The sequence below is a fragment of the Armigeres subalbatus genome, chromosome 2 (genome assembly GCF_024139115.2).
Source record: "Armigeres subalbatus isolate Guangzhou_Male chromosome 2, GZ_Asu_2, whole genome shotgun sequence".
Classification (NCBI taxonomy): domain Eukaryota; kingdom Metazoa; phylum Arthropoda; class Insecta; order Diptera; family Culicidae; genus Armigeres; species Armigeres subalbatus.
In genome coordinates this window covers 145,350,388-145,370,276 of record NC_085140.1, presented here as the reverse complement: position 1 = coordinate 145,370,276, position 19,889 = coordinate 145,350,388, and the positions used below count along the sequence as shown (strand labels likewise).

Sequence of the window (19,889 nt, the reverse complement as noted above, 5' to 3'; positions counted from 1 at the left end):
GACTCTTCAAGCGGTCTCAATCTGTTGAACAGAATGCGGGACTCGGTAATTGGCGCACTCCAGTCTGTGCCCTTTCTTAAAGAGAGGGCAAATGAGGCCATCCAACCAGCTAGCAGGCATTCCCTCGTCTTCCCATATTTTCAACATAATATGGTGCAGAGCTTCATAAAGCTGCTCACTGCCATGTTTGAGAAGTTCAGCCGGGAGCTGGTCCTTCCCCGCAGCCTTATTGTTTTTCAGCTCTTTAACAGCTTTTTTAACCTCATCTAGTGTAGGTGACTCCACAACTTGTCCATCGTCGCTAATATTTATTCTGTTCACCTAATATTTATTCTGATGCACCGTCACTTCCTCCATTCAACAAAGTCTCGAAGTGTTGCTTCCACCTGGCAGCCACTTCAGTTTTATCTGTCAGCAAATTCCCTTGTTGGTCGTTGCACATGACGGGAGATGCCGCACGCCATTGACTGACTCATAAAACCTCCGCATATCGTTCTGCTCCATTTTTTCCTGCGCCTCACCAATAACTTGTTCCTCGTACTCTTTTTTCTTCCTGCGGTGGGTTCGTTTTTCGGCTGCTCTTGCTTCCTTGTACCGATCTCTATTCGATCGGGTACCCGACACCAACATCCGGCTTCTGGCAACGTTCTTCTCGTCTGTCACTCTCTGACACTCCACATTGAACCAACCCGTCCTGGGTCGCCTCTGTGCAGTGCCTACCACTTCTCGTGCTGTTGTGCTCACCGCTCCATGGATCGACTCCCATAGATCGTGTCCGCACATCGATAACATCCGAGAAATGGCGCCCATCCACCAGAACATGGTCTATCTGGTTTCAAAAGTTTCACCATTTGGGTGTTTCCAGGTGTGCTTTCGGATGTTCTTTCGTGTAAAGTAGGTGCTACTGATGGCCATCCCTCTGGCAGCAGCAAAATTTACTAGCCGTAGGCCGTTGACAAGGAGCATGTACCATACTTAAAACAGGACTGCAAATCTTTGTTCCTGAACTCAAGCCATTTCTTGGATAAATGGATGACTTATCTGTGACTTCATGCAGAATAACTATCATTTCGGTCAATTTTGAAAGTCAAATTTGAAAGTTTATTTCGGTTCCAGTTAACAAAAATTTCCTAGTGCAATCCCATTTCGACCGCATCAACATGGTTTTCATTGTGCTGCCATTCAGTTAAATACCTCAGTCTGTCAAACAACTAACACACATTCTTAACATGTACGTGGGTAGTGCTGCCAACAAATTTCTATTATGAAATTATTTCTCCTGTTTCAAACTTTTGGAATAGTAGAAAATTTTAGTATGAATGACGAGTGTGTATGAAAAATATTTATTTGGAAGACTTTACTTTTATTACGCAAGCGGAAAATAATTGAAAAACCTACTTGTATTGACTGCATGATGTGTGTAACATAAGATTATTTCAGTTCAAACCGCCAGTTTGGCAACGCGTTTTTCGACTATAAACAAGGCGACGAAGAAAATATATTTCAAACGCTCTAAAGTTTGAAAAAACAGATCATTTGAACGCCTTCCGGTAGTTATTTTTCAATTATTGTTCACTTGAGCAATAAACATTGCTTTTATTTAGTGCGCAGTGAAAAATTTATGTGAAAAAGTGCGGTGGCAATCAGTGAATTACGTTGATTTTGGTGACGGTGTTGCGCGTCTTCTACTTTGGACAAAATTTCAGCCAAATCGGCTCGTTGGAAGTTTATATGCAAAAATATATGCAGAAACATCCCAAAACAGTGATTTGCAGTTGGACGGCACAATTTACGATCAAGAATCATGATACTCATTCAGTTCTTGCAGAATTCAATACATAATGTTATGCTGAAAACCGCGAGAAGATTAGAGTTTATTAGACAAAGATATTAGCATTTTACTGGAGTGCTGTAGGGGTAAATTTATTTCTTTTCAAAGGTAAAAGAAACGAAATTTGCTCAAACCCTACTTCAGAAAAATGCTATTAACTTAGCCGGGCAAACTGTAATCTTCTCGCGGTTTTCTGCATAACATTCTGTATTAAATTCTTCAAGATCTGAATGAGTATTATAGTTCTTCATCGTAAGTTGTGCCGTCCAACTGCAATTCACTGTTTTTGGATGTTTCTGCATACATTTTTGCATATAAACTTCCAACGAGTTTAGCACCGCCCAAACGTTGACCGATTTGGCTGAAATTTTGTCCAGAGCATCCGGGCATCAAATAGAACCGAATAAGAGGGCGGCCCATCGAAAAAATTGAAAAAAGTTTTTCCCATACTAATTTGAGCCACCCTGTATGTTCGTTAACTACTTCTGAACCACTCGGCCGATTTCAACCAAATTTGGTACACATATTCACTATGAGAAGCCGATCATATGGGAGGGTAATTTGGAAAAGGAGGGAGGGGTATTGTTCAGAAAATGGGCATTTCAGTGTAACTTCTGAACCCCGGTACCGATTTCACCCAAATTTGATACTCACATTCTCTATTCTAAGGAGAAGATAACAAAGGGGATGGAATGGTCATTGGGAAAAGCGGGAGGGTAAGGGGTTGTCTTTTAGAAAACGAACAATTCAGTGTAACTCCCAACCCCCAGGACCGATTTCAACCAAATTTTGTTCACATTTTCACATTTTCATTTTCAGGAGCCGATCATTTCTTTCTTTTCTTTTTCTTTTTATTGGCATTACACCCCACACTGGGACAGAGCCGCCTCGCAGCTTAGTGTTCATTAAGCACTTCCACAGTTATTAACTGCTAGGTTTCTAAGCCAGTTTACCATTTTTGCATTCGTATATCATGAGGCTAGCACGATGATACTTTTATGCCCAGGGAAGTCGAGACAATTTCCAATCCGAAAATTGCCTAGACCGGCACCAGGAATCGAACCCAGCCACCCTCAGCATGGTCTTGCTTTGTAGCCGCGCGTCTTACCGCACGGCTAAGGAGGTCCCAAGGAGCCGATCATATGGGAGGGTAATTTGGGAAAGTGGGGGAGGGGTCTGGAGGAAGGAGTACTGTTTAGAAAATTAACAAGGTCAGGAGGGTCATTTTGGAAAGGGGGAGGTTATGAGGGAAAGAGTTGTTTTTTTTAGAAAACGAGCGATTCAGTGTAACTCCCAACCCCAAGGACCAATTCCAATGAGATTTGGTACACATCTACTGTATTTTTGAAAGATGTTTATTGAAAAGATAGAAGGGGCATAAAAATTATAAAAATAGATCGGATACAATTCGATGGGCGGTAGTTCTGCCTCTGTGGGTTTCGTGCTACAGCATTGGACATTTTAATTGCATAATTTACTTTTCAGTACCGAGCAATGCCGGGTACATATAGCTAGTGCTTAAAATATTTCAATTTTGTGGTTTTACTATAAAGCTTCGTCTCATTTCACAAAATAGGGGGGGGGTACCATACTGACTATCTAAAAATCGCTCATTAGGACGGACACAAGTTAAAAGGATGTGTATGTGCCATTCCTTGTGAAAATAAATTCAAATTCCAGAAAACTACGTCAGGTTATTCAAAAGTTCAATACGGAATTGTGGTTGCGGGGAAGGAATAAAAAATAATCAAAAATTTCCAAAAATTATGTGGAAGTGTACAATAAAGAAATCAATGAAAATCTTTCAGCATAATTTCAATATCTCATAAGTTTTCCCTGGTTTTCCCGAATTTTTTATGAATTAGATGGTGAAGCGTTACGAAGCGCGAAAGAGGGAAGCGAAGGAAATATAAACGTAACGTTCCGGTCATAGTCGATCGGCGCATACGAGGGGATCTTCGATAATGTTAGCAAGCTTCGCTTTTGAATGTTTTCTGTATCGTCATAATAATTATTGTCTTATTTGTCTTATTTTTCTTATTTATCTTATTTGTCTTATTCCTTTCTTTATTTGGTAGGCACTCTGTGTTACTTAACCGCTACTGTGCCGAGATCTACTGCGATATTCTGCAGCCAGAATCCATACAGAATCTATCTTTTGATTGTTCCATTATTCGTTGTCCGTTGTGTCCATTTGTCCATGTCGTGAATCCAATGATCGTTGCGCATTGTTCGGTTGCCATTTATCCGGGTACGTTGGAGGAATGCCTCCGAGAAGAACAGTTTGTCAGTCGTCATCAGGCAGTCGTAACGGTAAGAGCGCTACCCAATACGCCACCACATAGGGTGCGCATCCGGCGACTGACGAGGGTTTGGTGGAGGGCTGGGAATCGAACCAATGACCATTCGCTTGTAAGGTTAACGTGTAGCCAACTACGCTATGGAACCCCCCTAATATTTGTCTTATTTGCTTTATTTATCTTATTTGTTTTATTTACCTTATTTGTTTTATTTACCTTATTTGTCTCATTTATCTTTATATGTCATATTTGTATTTATTTTCTTAATTTACTTATTTGTTTTCGTTGATTTGTCTAATGTGTTTTGTTTCGAAGCCGAATTTTTCGCTTGATTCTGAAATCCCAAGATTCAAAAGTCCTTCTTCTTCTTATTGGCATTACATCCCCCACTAGGACATTGCTGCCTCGCAGCTCAGTGTTCATTTAGCACTTCCACAGTTATTAACGGCGAGGTTTCTAAGCCAAGGTACTGTTTTGCATTCGTATCCCAAGTAACAATTTCTATGCTTCTTGGATTTATCTAATTCTTATTGCGGACTTATGACAGCAATCACCATAGCTAATTGCTCAGTTTTATTGGCGCTCTTATTGCTATCAATAAACCTCGCATAAATCTGCTGAAAAAAGCCTCAAACGTCAAATACCTACTGACCATATGAACAGCTCTATGGTTGTGATAAAGAGCGTAATAAATCCAATTTTCAACGCTCGAATAAAGCTCCAATTTTTGGTCATAATGTGGTCAAATGAATTACCCCCATAAGAATATTTGCATTGCGAAGAGTTTATGACGGTGTTTAATAAAAGCAAAATTTTTCTGATCAATATCCATGATGGCCATATTGAAAATGGGAATGCATTTCGAAGTCAGTGAAATGCATCACTGAAATTCATGATTAAACGTTATTTTCACCGCGTATCATGCTTTTCCTGATAAATAATTCTATTTACTAATAATTTGTGCAAAAGTACTTATCGATTTAGCAGACATCCTAGATAATGTGGTAATAAATGTTTTCAATGTATTTCCCTAAAGTACGTTATATTCCCGGCGCGTGATGTTCAACCTTATTTTTTCACCAGGTTTGACCATGAAATCGGACGCGCACTTCTTTTCAATGACACTAAATCAAAAATCAAACCTGAACAAAAATATTATTTCCTCATCATCATAATTTTCATCAACAATCCATTTTGTTATTATTTTTCTGCAATGTTCTGTTTCTCCTTTTTCAAAACAACATTTTGACAGCTGCCGCAGCCAAATTCCCTTTTTTGCAAGTGGTTTAAAAAGGGTTTCTAAATGCTCTTATAATAGGTTTAAAGTGGTTTTCTAGAGAGGGCCACTTGGCCATATCTTACTCTTATAGTGGTCATCAGAAGGTTGCTGTATATTATTAGGTTTTATTATTAGATCTTATGAATTGATCTTGAAAACCATTCCTAGAGCGGAATAAAACTTTAAATGTTACTTGGGATATCATGAGGCTGATACTTTTATGCCCAGGGAAATCGAAACAATTTCCAATCCATAAATGGTCTAGACCGGCACCGGGATTCAAACTCAGCCACCCTCAGCATGGTCTTGCTTTGTAGACGCGCGTCTTACTTCTAGGCTAAGGAGGGCCCCAAATCCTGTGATCATAATTTCCAATATTTGATTTTCAATTATCCGAAATTCAGAATTATTCAAAAAAAAAATTATGCTGGAGCTGTTTCTAACCAACCGTTCTTTAAGCTGTGTGCAGTACGACTAATCCTTCCTAACCGAACAATTTTATGCAACGCAGAATTAATGTTCCGAACTTTGGAAAACATGGTCGTCGGTATCTACAAACACAGGATGAAATACTAGGCATATTTTTGAAAAGACGTAAGAATTATTGCGATCATTGTGTATGTGTTATCCATATGAAATAAGTCTAATGTACTTTTCCAAATGTTGTTTTTATAATGTTTGCATTCCGGTGGATATGGACTAACTTCTAAAATTTCATATTGAGGGCAGTAATATTAATTGCATAAAAGGATTTTTTGTTTTCCGACCGTATTTTGCCCAATTGAAAAAAATGTTGAGGTTTGCAAGAGTGTTACATGGATGTTTCGGAGCAATCGTGCGTGCGACAAGATCGTATGGCTGAGGGGGCAGCTGATGCTTCATTGAAGCTAATAATGTGTACTATATTCATATTCCCGGTATGAGGATTCAGCATCGATCGAAATAACAATATAGGTCTCTGAAACATAATTATCATTCATAATTCATTCAGAATTCGTAATTTTGCAATGTGTTTTGGTGAACTTAATATAACATATCAAAAACCTTTTATTATTCATATGAGTAACAATAGTAACATGACCAAATTGATTAAAAGGCTCCTGTCCAATTATCGGCTTCTGTCCAATTTCGCAAATAAGACAAATGGATATTCCTCCGGGAATTCTTTCGGATATTACTCCAGGAATTCCTCCAGATATTCCTCCAGGAATTCCTTCAGACAATCCTTCGAATACTTCTCCAGATATTCTTTCGTATATTCATCCAGGAGTTCCTTCGAATATTTCTCTAGGAAGTCCACTGAATATTCCACTTGCTCCTTGAATTCGTCCAGATATTCCTCCAGGAAATCCTTCGAATATTTCTCTAGGAAGTCCACTGAATATTCCACTTGCTCCTTGAATTCGTCCAGATATTCCTCCAGGAAATCCTCTGAATATTCCTCCAGGGATTCGACCGGATATTCGTTTAAGAATTACTTCGGATATTCCTACAGGAGTTCCTCCTGACATTCTCCCAAGAATTCCTTCGGATATTCCTCCAGAAATTCCTTCGGATATTCCTCCGGATATTCCTCCAGGAGCTCGTCGAATTATTCCTCCAGGAATTCTTTCAAAATTTTATGCGATTACATATATTTTTTATTACACCAAACTTGGAAAATTTCAAAAAAAATATTTCAGTTGGGTTTTGCAAAATTCGGTTTCTTTATGCCTCAAATCATTAGAGAGAGGCTCTGAGAAGCAAAAATTTCAGTTGTACATTAGATCAGTATTTAGAACGTAATGCAAGTTTAAAAAATAGTAGGTCCACGCAATTTTCTAGGAATATTCCTTGATAAGAGATTGTCAGTTGGGATAAACGAAATTCCTACCCAATTCCGAGTTAAAGATTTTTTAGTTCGAAAACAGTTCTCTTCCGTGAGAGAGCTTCCCTCAGACCTTAATTGCGGACCGGGGGGATACGGACTATTGAAATGGTTTTGGTTCTAGTGTGTCAGGTGAAACAAATTCTATTACATCCATCTTCACATTACCTGAGTTAACCTCCCCAAGAAAAAAAAGAGAATGCTATCGCCAATTTTTATCTGTCGTTCACTTGATTCATTTTGTAATTTATTTTTTGTAGTTCTGATCAACCTACCACTACCACTAACAGAGTTTGCTGAAATTTATAAATATCTTGTAGGGTAAAAAACCCAATAGTGGAGGAACTAAGCAAGTTCAGCCACTATTTCTTCGCTTATTCCAAATCTGAAATTTATTTCGCTTACCTTGAGTGTGCATTTGAAAGCTCATTAATTGTATTTCAAACGAAGAGTGATCTAATCATAGTAGAATCCATCATTGTTACCTACAATGATACCTCCAATTATTTGTACAGTGTTTCTATAGTTGCGGTATTTTTTTATTTGTGTTCCTATAGTTGCATAACCCATTGTTTTCATATGGGACTCGCAACTATAGGAACACTACCGCAACTATTGGTGCAAAGCAGAGAAAAAGATAAAGTATCTTACTGATACTTTACCGATTTTGATGTAAATCTCAACCTGTTTTCTTTTATTTCGTGTTATGACAGGTCAACAAATTGATGAACTAAATGGGTTGCTGCGTTTAATACTTAGATTGTGTAAAAACAACATTGCCGCAACTATATACGTAAAGAAAAAACCTCATAAGTTATTGCAACAACCTTTTCGAAAATACTAATACACTTAATTATGCCACTTAATGAATGATTCCATACCATAAAGCCAATAATTTTCACAAGTTAATGAAAACTATATGTTTTGCAATGTATGTGGCTATGATAATGATAATGAGTTTTTTCTTATACATATCCTTAAGCCCCTGCTTCGGCAAAAAGCATTAAAAATCCTCATAATAAACTTTTGTTTTACGTGTAGGAACACCCACGCCACGACTATCGGTACTTGTACCCTAAGCCTTATTCAAAATCGCAAATAGCATGGGCGACTGGTCTGTTTTGATATATTTGAATATGAAAACTAGACGTGAGGACGGGATTACATACTATGCTGTACTTCGATCCCTTTCTCACATAACTAACGTAAAATTGATCTAGTGTTGCAGCATCTAGCACAGTTAGCACGTTATGTAGTCTCTTTCACTTTACAAGCTTCTCGCTATACTGCTGTTAAAACAAGAACTTATTTTTTTCAATCTGCTCAATTCAGGTGTTATATTCATTTTATTTTTGAATACGAATAATATGGTTACATTTGCTTAATCCCAAAGGCGTGTGATTTATTTTTCCAATACTGCAATTGAAAGTTTTCATCCTATTACTGGCTTATGGGAATCATTTAAAAATAAAAGCGTGATAAGCTGCTGCTATTGATAATTAAATTAAATTTTTCTGTTTGACTCTGTAATCTAGTGTAATAACCGCTACACGTGGCTTTAAAACCAAATGCTTTAATCGGCTTTCCACCCATTCTCCGCCTCATTTCAGTACTATCCGGACTCGGGGACACGCGGCAGGCGGGAAGGTTCCGGATCGACGGAAGCTACCGAGATGATTCTCAACAACTTGTTCTACATCACCGCCAAGGTAAGTGGTTGGCAATTTGCATTCGAATCTGCTTTCCAGCTTAGGGGCTACGAATTTCAAGTGAAACGATGAGCTCATGAACGATATTGATTAGTGTGTGTGTGCGTGCATTAATCTCATCTCATGCATAATTTAGCAGCTGCAATTTTCTGCATTAAGTCATTTGCATTCCGAGAAGAATGGATGATGTGTTCGCTGGCACATATTGTAGATGCTGGGGTTGAGTAGAATTAACAATGTAAGGATAGTGTCTAAAGTTGGCAAATTTGTGTTCATTCTGGTTGGATTATGATTGGTATAGCTGGAAGTTCAATTAATTGACGACTCGCATTGAGCATCGTTGAGAACTTCCACAGAAACTTTTAACACTTGAGTTGCAAAGCGGGTTCTTATAAATGTGTAACTGACATCAGCTGATGAAAATTTACGTAATATGTTGAATAAAATGGGAAATTATAAGAAGAAGCTATGTTGAAATAATTTGAAATCGAAATAATAAAGTCAACGCCTAAAATTTTAATTTTCATAAAATTACTTCTGACAAACATCGCATGATTATTCAAAACATAAAATAATGTAGTGAGCTTTCTATTTCATCGATTAAGTCATTGTTTTCAATGAGAATGCTATTTGCGCAAAAACTAATTGGTCATGCTCAACAATTGTTGCTGGTAGTAATTCATAGCACGTACGCTCTCAGTGTTGTGTGATTGATCAGTTCTAAAAAAGCTGGCGTGGTAATAAATATTTACGACCAATCGACCAATTGACTGTGTAGTGCAAGCTATGAAAGTGTCTCACGTGAACTATGAACATGAAATCACAAAAATGAGTAGTGGTTTCTACAGAAAAAAAAAACTTATTTGGAGCTTGGCACCGATAACTGCAGATATCCTTCCTGTCGAAAAAGTCCATTACATTTCCCTCTAATTTTCTAGCACCATAATACCTTTCTTGGGATGTTAAAAGACTTCACTATTCCATTTACTGCCACTATAATCACTGTGTATCAACAGAGTATTTCGATTTCTACTTGAATATCGTCGATAACAAAACATTGAAGAAGTTTTCAAGTAGAAAACGAAATACGTATATGTTGATACAAAGTGATTATAGTGGAATTAAATGGGATAGTGACATCTTTTAACTCTGCAACATTTCCTCTTAGTTTTTGATCTTATCCAAGTCGTCGGGTGCTAATTGTGCGTATTTTGAAGACTGAGGAATAAGTGTTATTTTTCCTTTCAGGCACAATTTGCTATTGAAGAGGTATAATGTTGAAACAAGTCTTTAACATAAATAGCTCGTATCATCAGAAGGACCCAAACAACCGGGATTCAAACGCATTGAGTCAATAACAAAATTGTTCCAGCGTGAAGGACGTACCTAAACCTGAATAATTTCAATTTCCCCGAAGGGTTTCAGCTTTGGATTAATTGAATTTTCGTGCCTAGCTAATACAAACGACATCTCACTCGTTTCATTATCCCTAGGATTCCGAAAAGGTATCGGTCGTTTCGCTGGGATTCTTTATTGGAAAAGATTGCTCTCCTTGTTCGTGTGTAACCGAACTTTTTTATCCGATTGTCAATTGACTGCAAACCTGTAATATTGCTGAACAAATAAATGACCCTTTTTGCGGATCCTTTTTCCGTTGTACCTACGCGCCGCTATAAACAGAAACACAATTCATGATTAGCAATTGAATGGTTCTTTATCGTTGGTTTACAGAAAGCTCTTACGACTATCACGAGTATCAGCTGCTTTTAAATTCAGCAAAGAAAATGTTTTTTGCCTTTCTCATATACTGCCGTTGTACGCATAATTGTCCCATGTTGCCTTTGATGAAAAAATCCTAACTGGAGTCAATTTGTCCCACTTGTTTCAGAATCGGTTAGATCTGAAAATTTTACCAACATTTTTGGAATCATCAAACGACAACTTAATTTTTTTTAAGTAGGACTAACTGATTCGAGTTTTAGTTTTTTCATCAGAGGTTACATGGGATAACTATGCGTAGAACGGCAGTATAGGGGAGGTGGTCAGGGTGGGTAAAACGGACAGGGGTCTCCTTTGAACTGAATCTTTACAAATTTGGCACTATTCTGTTTATTAATGATTTATTGCAGCGGTTTTCAACCTTTTTCTTTAGAGGTACCCTTTCAAAATTTTGCATTTATTAAGGTACCCCCTATTTTTTTTTGTAAAACCATAATTATTATTTGCGATGGCTTTCCAAAAAGTTGCCTAAAATGTTCGTTATTCCATGGAACTTTCTAATTCAAATTCAAGCTTCCAACAAGACTTTGAGGACGTTTGGAGGCTTCCGAACTTCTTAAAAGGTGTCTTCTGAGCATGTTGAAAAGACGCGTCGCAGCCCCTTGAAAGAAGGTTTTCAAGCCTCTTGAAAGAATAACTCCGAAACTTTTTAAAAAATGCTTCCGAGATTTTTGAAAGTAGACTTTCGAGCTTCCTGAAAAAAAGCTTTCGAGCCGCTTAAAGGGCGCTTTCGAAGTTCCCGAGAGGAGCTCTTTGAGCATCTTGAAATGAAGCTTTTGAGCTTCTCAAAAGATGGCTTCCAAGTCTCTTGAAAGGAGGCTTCCAAATCACTTGAAAGTAGGAAGCTTCCGAGCTTTTGGAAAAGATTTTTGCGAGCCTTTTGAAATGAGGATTGTGAGCGTCTTGAAAGTAGGTTTACAAGCCTAGAACAGTAGTTTCCAACCTTTTCAGGATCGCGACCTTTTTTACGATAAGTCAAGTGGCCCATGGCCCCTGGATATATCATGCTGAAATCAAGAACAAGCCTACATGTATTAAAGTCATTTTATTTCAATATCTAATATGACATTCTACGACCTGAATGGCGATATGGCAGACAGCGGTGGCGGTATGGTAATGAACCTAGGAGCACGCGCGCAGGACATGCGACTTCCGGCTCCGAATCTCCAGGAAATCCAGGAGGAGATCGGCTGGCTGAAAAACAACAAAGCCCCTGGAGTTGACCAACTACCAGGAGAGCTGTTTAAACACGGTGGTGAAGCACTGGCTAGAGCGCTGCACTGGGTGATTACCAAGGTTTGGGAGGATGAGGTTCTGCCGCAGGAGTGGATGGAAGGTGTCGTGTGTCCCATCTACAAGAAGGGCTATAAGCTGGATTGTAGTAACTACCGCGCAATCACATTGCTGAACGCCGCCTACAAGGTACTCTCCCAAATTTTTTGCCGCCGACTAACACCAATTGCAAGAGAGTTCGTGGGGCAGTACCAGGCGGGATTTATGGGTGAACGCTCTACCACAGACCAGGTGTTCGCCATACGTCAGGTATTGCAGAAATGCCGCGAATACACCGTGCCCACACATCATCTATTTATCGACTTCAAAGCCGCATATGATACAATCGATCGGGACCAGCTATGGCAGCTAATACACGAAAACGGATTTCCGGATAAACTGATACGGTTGATCAAGGCGACGATGGATCGGGTGATGTGCGTAGTTCGAGTTTCAGGGGCATTCTCGAGTTCCTTCGAAACGCGTAGAGGGTTACGGCAAGGTGATGGTTTTTCGTGTCTGCTATTCAACATCGCTTTGGGGGAGTAATACGAAGGGCAGGGATTGACACGAGTGGTATGATTTTCACGAAGTCCGTCCAGTTATTTGGTTTCGCCGACGACATTGATATCATGGCACGTAACTTTGAGCGGATGGAGGAAGCCTACATCAGACTGAAAAGTGAAGCTAAACGGATTGGACTAGTCATCAACACGTCGAAGACGAAGTACATGATAGGAAGAGGCTCAAGAGAGGTCAATGTAAGCCACCCACCACGAGTTTCTATCGGTGGTGACGAAATCGAGGTGGTTGAAGAATTCGTGTACTTGGGCTCACTGGTGACCGCCGATAATGATACCAGCAGAGAAATTCGGAGGCGCATAGTGGCTGGAAACCGTACGTACTTTGGACTCCGCAAGACGCTCCGATCGAATAGAGTTCGCCGCCGTACCAAACTGACTATCTACAAAACGCTTATAAGACCGGTAGTTCTCTACGGACACGAGACCTGGACGATGCTCATGGAGGACCAACGCGCACTGGGAGTTTTTTAAAGGAAAGTGTTGCGTACCATCTATGGTGGGGTGCAGATGGCGGACGGTACGTGGAGGAGGCGAATGAACCACGAGTTGCATCAGCTGTTGGGAGAACCATCCATCGTTCACACCGCGAAAATCGGAAGACTGCGGTGGGCCGGGCACGTAGCCAGAATGTCGGACAGTAATCCGGTGAAAATGGTTCTCGACAACGATCCGATGGGAACAAGAAGGCGAGGTGCACAGCGGGCAAGGTGGATCGATCAGGTGGAGGACGATTTGCGGACCCTCCGCAGACTGCGTGGTTGGCGAAGTACAGCCATGAACCGAGCTGAATGGAGAAGACTTTTATGTGCAGCACAGGCCACTCCGGCCTTAGTCTGATAATAAATAAAAATGGTTGCATATTAGTGAAATATCGAACGCAAAAATCATTAAATTTGTAACTGCTATAACTTTTGATTCCCCAGATGAAATATTTTGAAATTGTCATAGCAGACGCCTGGATATTATATCTTTCGAAAGGCGAGTTTAGAATGGATGGACATTTTTTCGTTTATAACGGACACAGGCACACCGTGGCCGAGGAAGCATTTTTCATATATTTTTAAATTTCAAATTTAACAAATTGACACGTCCAGGATGATTAATTTCATCGTTCCCTGAAAGAAAATCGAATATCGATTCTTCATTTTAGGACCCAATCATCAACTCACTGTTTAGGGCACTGTTTTAGGCTTAATTTTTTAACATGTCCGTCAGGGCTGGCATACTCCTCAGAGTAGTCGAAATGTGCGTGTCTTTTGCACTCCTCAAAAAGACCGCAGAGAGTGTGTTTCGCTTATCGCTCATTCTTTCTCTTCCACAACGCAGTGAGTCCTCTTTGTGTTTCTACTCTGCATCGAATGCATTTCTCGCTTAACTTTTCAAAAGGACCTAAGTAACATTTTTTTCATGAATTAATTTGAATAGTGCAATCAACAGAACAACATGAAAGCTTTTGATTGCAGTACTCAAATTAATTCATGGAAAAAATGTTACTTAGGTCCTTTTGAAAAGTTAAGCGAGATTTGTCAGACACGAAGAGTTGAGGATAAATGATGAAATAAACACACCGTGTTCCTCAATGAGTTTTGACAAAACGGTGAATCAAACAGAATAAAAATAAACATTGTCAAGGAAAGTTAAACGTAGCTGTTGATTCTATTTATGCGTAATAAGATATTTTTGTTTTTGCTGGCTTTTGGGATGTCTGTGGGCAAAACTATTAAGAAGCAATTGTACTACCAGCATTATTCCGTCCCACCTGCTTTAAAATAAGTTACTGACGAGACGATTTCTAAATACAATTTCCATCAGGTAATCTTGGTAAATATAAAGGGTCTAAATTCGGAACAAAACGGAAAACATTGAACTTATATAAAGTTCCATTATTTCATTTCAGTGCTAAATTTTTTCTTGATGTTAGCATCATGCCCAATGTACTCCTGCTGTCTACAACCTTCAAAATAATGTTCACGGCCGTATGAAAGTTTTCACAAAATTTCATTGAAAAACACTGTTTATTTTGCACAATCTGTGTAAAATAGTTTTGGAAGAGATTTGTAATTTACGCCAGACTAAAAATAAACAGTTTTAATTCCCCTTCCGTCTCCAGGCGAATGAAGGTTGCATGAAGAAGAAGCCGAAAGATATTAGATAAAAATGGCACGGGAAAGTACTCGGCGAAATTTATAAAACTCTTCTCACAAATTCTAGACATCAGTGCAATATCACAGAATAAAATTCAAAATCGAAATTATGTGTTTTTATACAATATAAGGAAAGTTCTTCCCCGTACTGCTAACTGCATTTATCTAAATTGCTTCTAGAATTTTCGAGAAGCGTTTTCAAAATTTAACCGTTTGGTTTCCCGTGCCATTCTTTCCAAATATGTATCATCTTTTAGCTTCTTCTTCTTCTTAATCTTTTTTATTTGATCTTTATTCGACAATTTGGCATGGTGCGCCAGACTTTATTAAAACCTCGTCCTTTCTAACTGAGACGTTAGTTAAATAATTTTCACAAGCCAAAAGCTTCATAAAAAACGAAATCGTTTCCAAGAATATTGCACTAAGTGGCACAACTTTGTGCTGGCCCAGCTCTCACCGGCATGATTCTCTCACTCTTCGCCTTCGTCCTCACTCACCGTGTTGGCTTTGTTACACGATGAGTATCAGCGTCACTCTCTGTGGTGTGTATTAAAATCTCCTCATTGTGCACAGTGTGTGAGGAAATCTCGCTTAACTTTTCAAAAGGACCTAAGTAACATTTTTTTCATGAATTAATTTGAGTAGTGCAATCAAAAGCTTTCATATTTTCATATTGGTCTATTGATTGCGCTACTCAAATTAATTCATGAAAAAAATGTTACTTAGGACCTTTTGAAAAGTTAAGCGAGACATGCCAGCTCTGATGTCCGTTTTACCCACACATTATGTCCATTTCTCCCGCATACTTTTAAACCGGATTTGTTTAATTCTGATTTTCATTGTCATAAAAATATCAAAATCCGATTGATTTCCACTAAATTAACTTCAAGCCATCATAGTTAAGATTCACGAGGTGGTTTAGTCCCTTATATTACGACGTTTTTCTTGTAAAAAAACGCGACTCCTTAGGGTGTTCATATTGCCCCCTTGTTGACTTGAGTCAAGTACGAGACACTGAAGACGGCCCTACTGTTGAGGTCGAAATACGTATCTGTCAAGATACAATTAAGTGGTGGAATTCAGTGGGATTGTACAAACTCGTCTTATGACAAGTGAAGACATTCCACTAAAAAGCTCAACATAATTTTCTTAATAAAAATTCATCCCAAACCACTGTAGGGTTTTCTGTAAGCTAACGATAAATAGTCATTCAAAAAATTTCTCGATGGGCCGGAACTACGGGCAGTTGGGTGGATTATGTGTTTATTGTTGAAATCACAACTGGATGACTTCCCGGCTGTAGTGGCAACTCGCCAATTCTGGCCAAAACTTCACGGGACCTTCATGGGCTTTCATGAAACTTAATACGCAATTTTTGAGACATTCTTCCTTTTACAGCTTAGAGTCCATCGTCTTATTCGTCACGAACACTTTGGCCTTCGCTCTGCAACTGCATATCGCTCGCCAAATCATCAGTTTTTTGGCAAATTTGTCCATAAAAGCAAACTTAATCTCGCAGGAACAACTCCTCGTGCCGTCGCCATGCAGAATTTTTGGCCAGGAAGCTGTCCTTAATCCATTTTGACGCAGGTTCCACCGTTGATGAGCAGGATTATCAACGGGGTTATGCAGGATTTTTTTCTCCTCTAGGCTTCCATCTGGAATAATTTTTGACAGTGGGCGCTAATAAATAATAGTCGAATGATAACTAGATTTGTTCATGTTTGGGTCCATTCGATTTCCCACTAACTATGCGTAAAACAAAACTGCACTGCTCTATATCGCCTTAGCATATTATCCCTCACCAGCTAGGGACATGGCCCCCATAGACCGTGACTCTAGTTACGCCTATGTCTATAAATAACTCTTGATATATCAATTTTGAATTACGTGTTACTCTACTTATGTTAACTTTAGCCAAATGTCAACTCAGATTAAAAAAAATAATTATTAATATTTTTTTAAACATTAAATTTATTGTGAATAAAATTACACTTTTTATACCGTTCGTTATTTAAAACTTTGTTACACGGATAACTAATGAGTAACTCCAATCATGATGAATACAATCCATCAACGGTGATTAAAACATTGGAACTCAATTTGCATACCATCGGAGCCCAGGACTCTACCTTCTTTCTAAGAATTAAAATTCATTAGATACAAGTACTCGACAGCAATGTCAAATTCGGTATCCGTTTAACTTCAATATTTTGAGGTTCAATTCCAAAGAACGAGAGACCCAAAAGCCATCTGAATTCTGCGTAGTGTTTTCATTTCATTCCCTGGCAGTATAAAATGGCTCAGTCGGGGCAGTAGTGTGGCTGCTGTAATCAAAAAGTTTTCCAATGAACATAAAATTAGTGCTGAATGTGATGAACCGGCGGCGTAAATCGTTTTATGGTCGCTTTTAATCTTCTCTGGCTGTCAGGGAAGTAATTCAATTGTTCAGCACTTCTTTCATTGATGGCTTCATTTTCCGGCATCGAAGCGTGTGAATGAAGAACGATCTTATTTCTTCTCTTTTTTTCTTTTACTGGCAATTTTATCTCATCACAGATAGATATTCGTTTCACTGCTTTGTATTAATTGTCACAACGTTCTTAGAATAATACTCAAAGCAACTCCAACAGTTAAATTTTATTTGAAGATTGTTCTGTGGGATACCTCCAGTACATTTTTCAAATCAATATCTTCCACATAATGTGCATATTCACATATGAGTTTTCGGAACATAGTAAATCAACTCCACTGTTATTGACGACGATCTTCAGCTGCTTGAAAGTTATTTGGCAAGACTTGCAAAATGAAATTTAAAAATCGTTTCGTTATTCTGAGAGATAACAACTTTGAGAATAGTGAAAAGGCTCAAAAACTTGCACAGTAGTTTGAGAGTGTCCATAATTATAGTCTACTTCTCACTCGTTCTATTGAGGATCAGATCACGCGGAGGTTGGACGACATTCTCAATCAAGATAATGTTTTTGACTCTATTGATTAGGAACTACTCTGGATAAAATAAGATCTATCACTAGGAAATTTTAAAATATGAAAACTTCGGGTGATGATAGTATTTTCTACATACTTATCAAAAAACTTTCTGATAGCTCTGATAGATCCTTTTTTGGTTATTTATTTAACAAATGTTTTCAATTGGCATACTTCCCAGATGAATGGAAAAATGCTAAAGTTTTGAAGCCGTACAAAAATCCAGTTGAGGCTTCTAGTTATTGTCCAATCAGTTTACCTTCTTCAATGAGCAAACTGTTTGAAAAGATTATTTTAAATAGAATGATGGTTCATAATAATATCAATTGTATTTTGCTGATGAGCAATTTGGTTTTTGCCATGGGCATTCAACGACTCATCAGTTAATTTGACAAATCTGAAGGATATGATAAATAATTTTAATTTTCCTCTGTATTTTATTAAACTGATCCAAAATTATTTATCATATCGCTCACAGCAGGTAAACTATCAGAATTCTAAATCTGATAGATTACCTGTAAGAGCTGGTGTACCCCAAGGCAGCATACTGGGGTTCATATTGTATAACATTTTTACTTCTGACTTACCTGATTTACCACCAGGGTGTCAAAAATCTTTGTTTGTAGATGACACGGGCCTTTCACCCAAAAGGCGAAGCCTTCGTGTCATTTGTAGTAGATTGCAAAAAAGTTTGGATATTTTCTCCACTTACTTGCAAAAATGGAAAATTTCCCCGAATACTTCCAGAACTCAGCTTATAATTTTCCCACATAAGCCGAGAGCTTTTTATTTAAAACCTGCTAGCAGACATATTGTCACTATGAATGGGGTTCCAATTAATTGGTCTAGCTAAGCTAAATATTTATGACTTCTGCTAGATCAAAAATTAACTTTTAAAAGTCACATTGAAGGCATTCAAGCCAAATGTAACAAATATATTAAGTGGCCACTTATAAAAAAAAGTCAAAACTTTGTCTTAAGAACAAACTTTTGATTTACAAACTAATTTTTAGACCAGCCAAGTTGTATGCTGTGCCAATATGGACTAGCTGTTGCAATACCAGAAAGATTTTTTCTGAGAATGATAGTGTTAAAAAACACGGAACACCTAGTCTAAGAGATGAATGCGTGTATTAGATAATTAGCAAATAAAATAAGTTAAAAAAAACATAATCTAGATAATTAGATTTTTTTTCGTTAAATGGATTGGATTCAATTAATTTTAGGTTCTTCCTTATCCGTGCGTTAAGATGCGCGGCTACAAAGCAAGACCATGCTGTAGGGTTTGATTCCCGGTCCGGTCTAGGAAATTATCGGGTTGAAGCTGCTAGGCGGCAATGTCCCAGTTGGGGATGTAATGCCAATTAGAAGAAGAAGCATTCATTTTTATGGAACTTATAATATTATATTACACAGCTACCGTTTCCCAGTTATTCAGAAACAGAACAGCCTAATGATTAATGATAAAATAACAAGTTTGGGTGGCAGCAGTGCTCTTCCCTTCTCTGACCTCTATTACTCAGCAGCATTCCAATCAAATGATTTCATTCTTAATACAAGGTTGGTAGTACAAGGTTAGCAGCATTGGGATACTAATAATGTACAAAACCCAAGTCATTTGATGGCAAATTTCAATCACGGTTTCCCTCTTTTGAATAAAAATAACGATTGCTGTAAGAAAATAATCAGTGATAATAACCTCATTTAGAAACATACATCCTGCTACTGCAATTTACCCATTTTCCTCATATTTTCCAGTTTGCCGACTCTCATCCCTACATCGAGGAGCTGTGGGGCACGCTGTGCCAATTTTGGCCGAACAACCTCAAGGTCATTCTCCGGTACTTGCTCATTGTTTCCGGTATGGCACCTAACGAGCTGCTGGCCTACGTAAGTTTCAATTAACTTGTCTCGATAAATTAATTCGCACCTGGCGGATGATTTATGGAAGAAGCCTGCTGCCTACTTTTCCTTTCCGCAGGGATAATCCCCAAGTAATTAGGGCTTCTGTAAATCAATCAATCATAAGGCGTCCCAGTGCCGCAGGGTTGCGATTTTTGTCTAATTGACCGCCCTAGTACTTACTTATAGTAATCGCTTTATCTTTCTCGCACCGGGCCGACCGTCGTCACCATC

At 38.5% G+C, this 19,889-nt stretch overlaps 1 protein-coding gene across 2 annotated transcripts in view; it reads left to right on the top strand.

Annotated features, from left to right (window-relative positions):
• LOC134210954 (protein furry) overlaps window positions 1–19,889 on the top strand; it is a 393,572-nt gene that overhangs the window by 229,745 nt on the left and 143,938 nt on the right. For both annotated transcript variants that reach the window (XM_062687409.1, XM_062687410.1), the window contains 2 exons: window positions 8,888–8,986; window positions 19,512–19,643. In XM_062687409.1, the coding sequence (XP_062543393.1) occupies window positions 8,888–8,986; window positions 19,512–19,643 (231 nt within the window). The remainder of the gene's footprint in view (window positions 1–8,887; window positions 8,987–19,511; window positions 19,644–19,889) is intronic.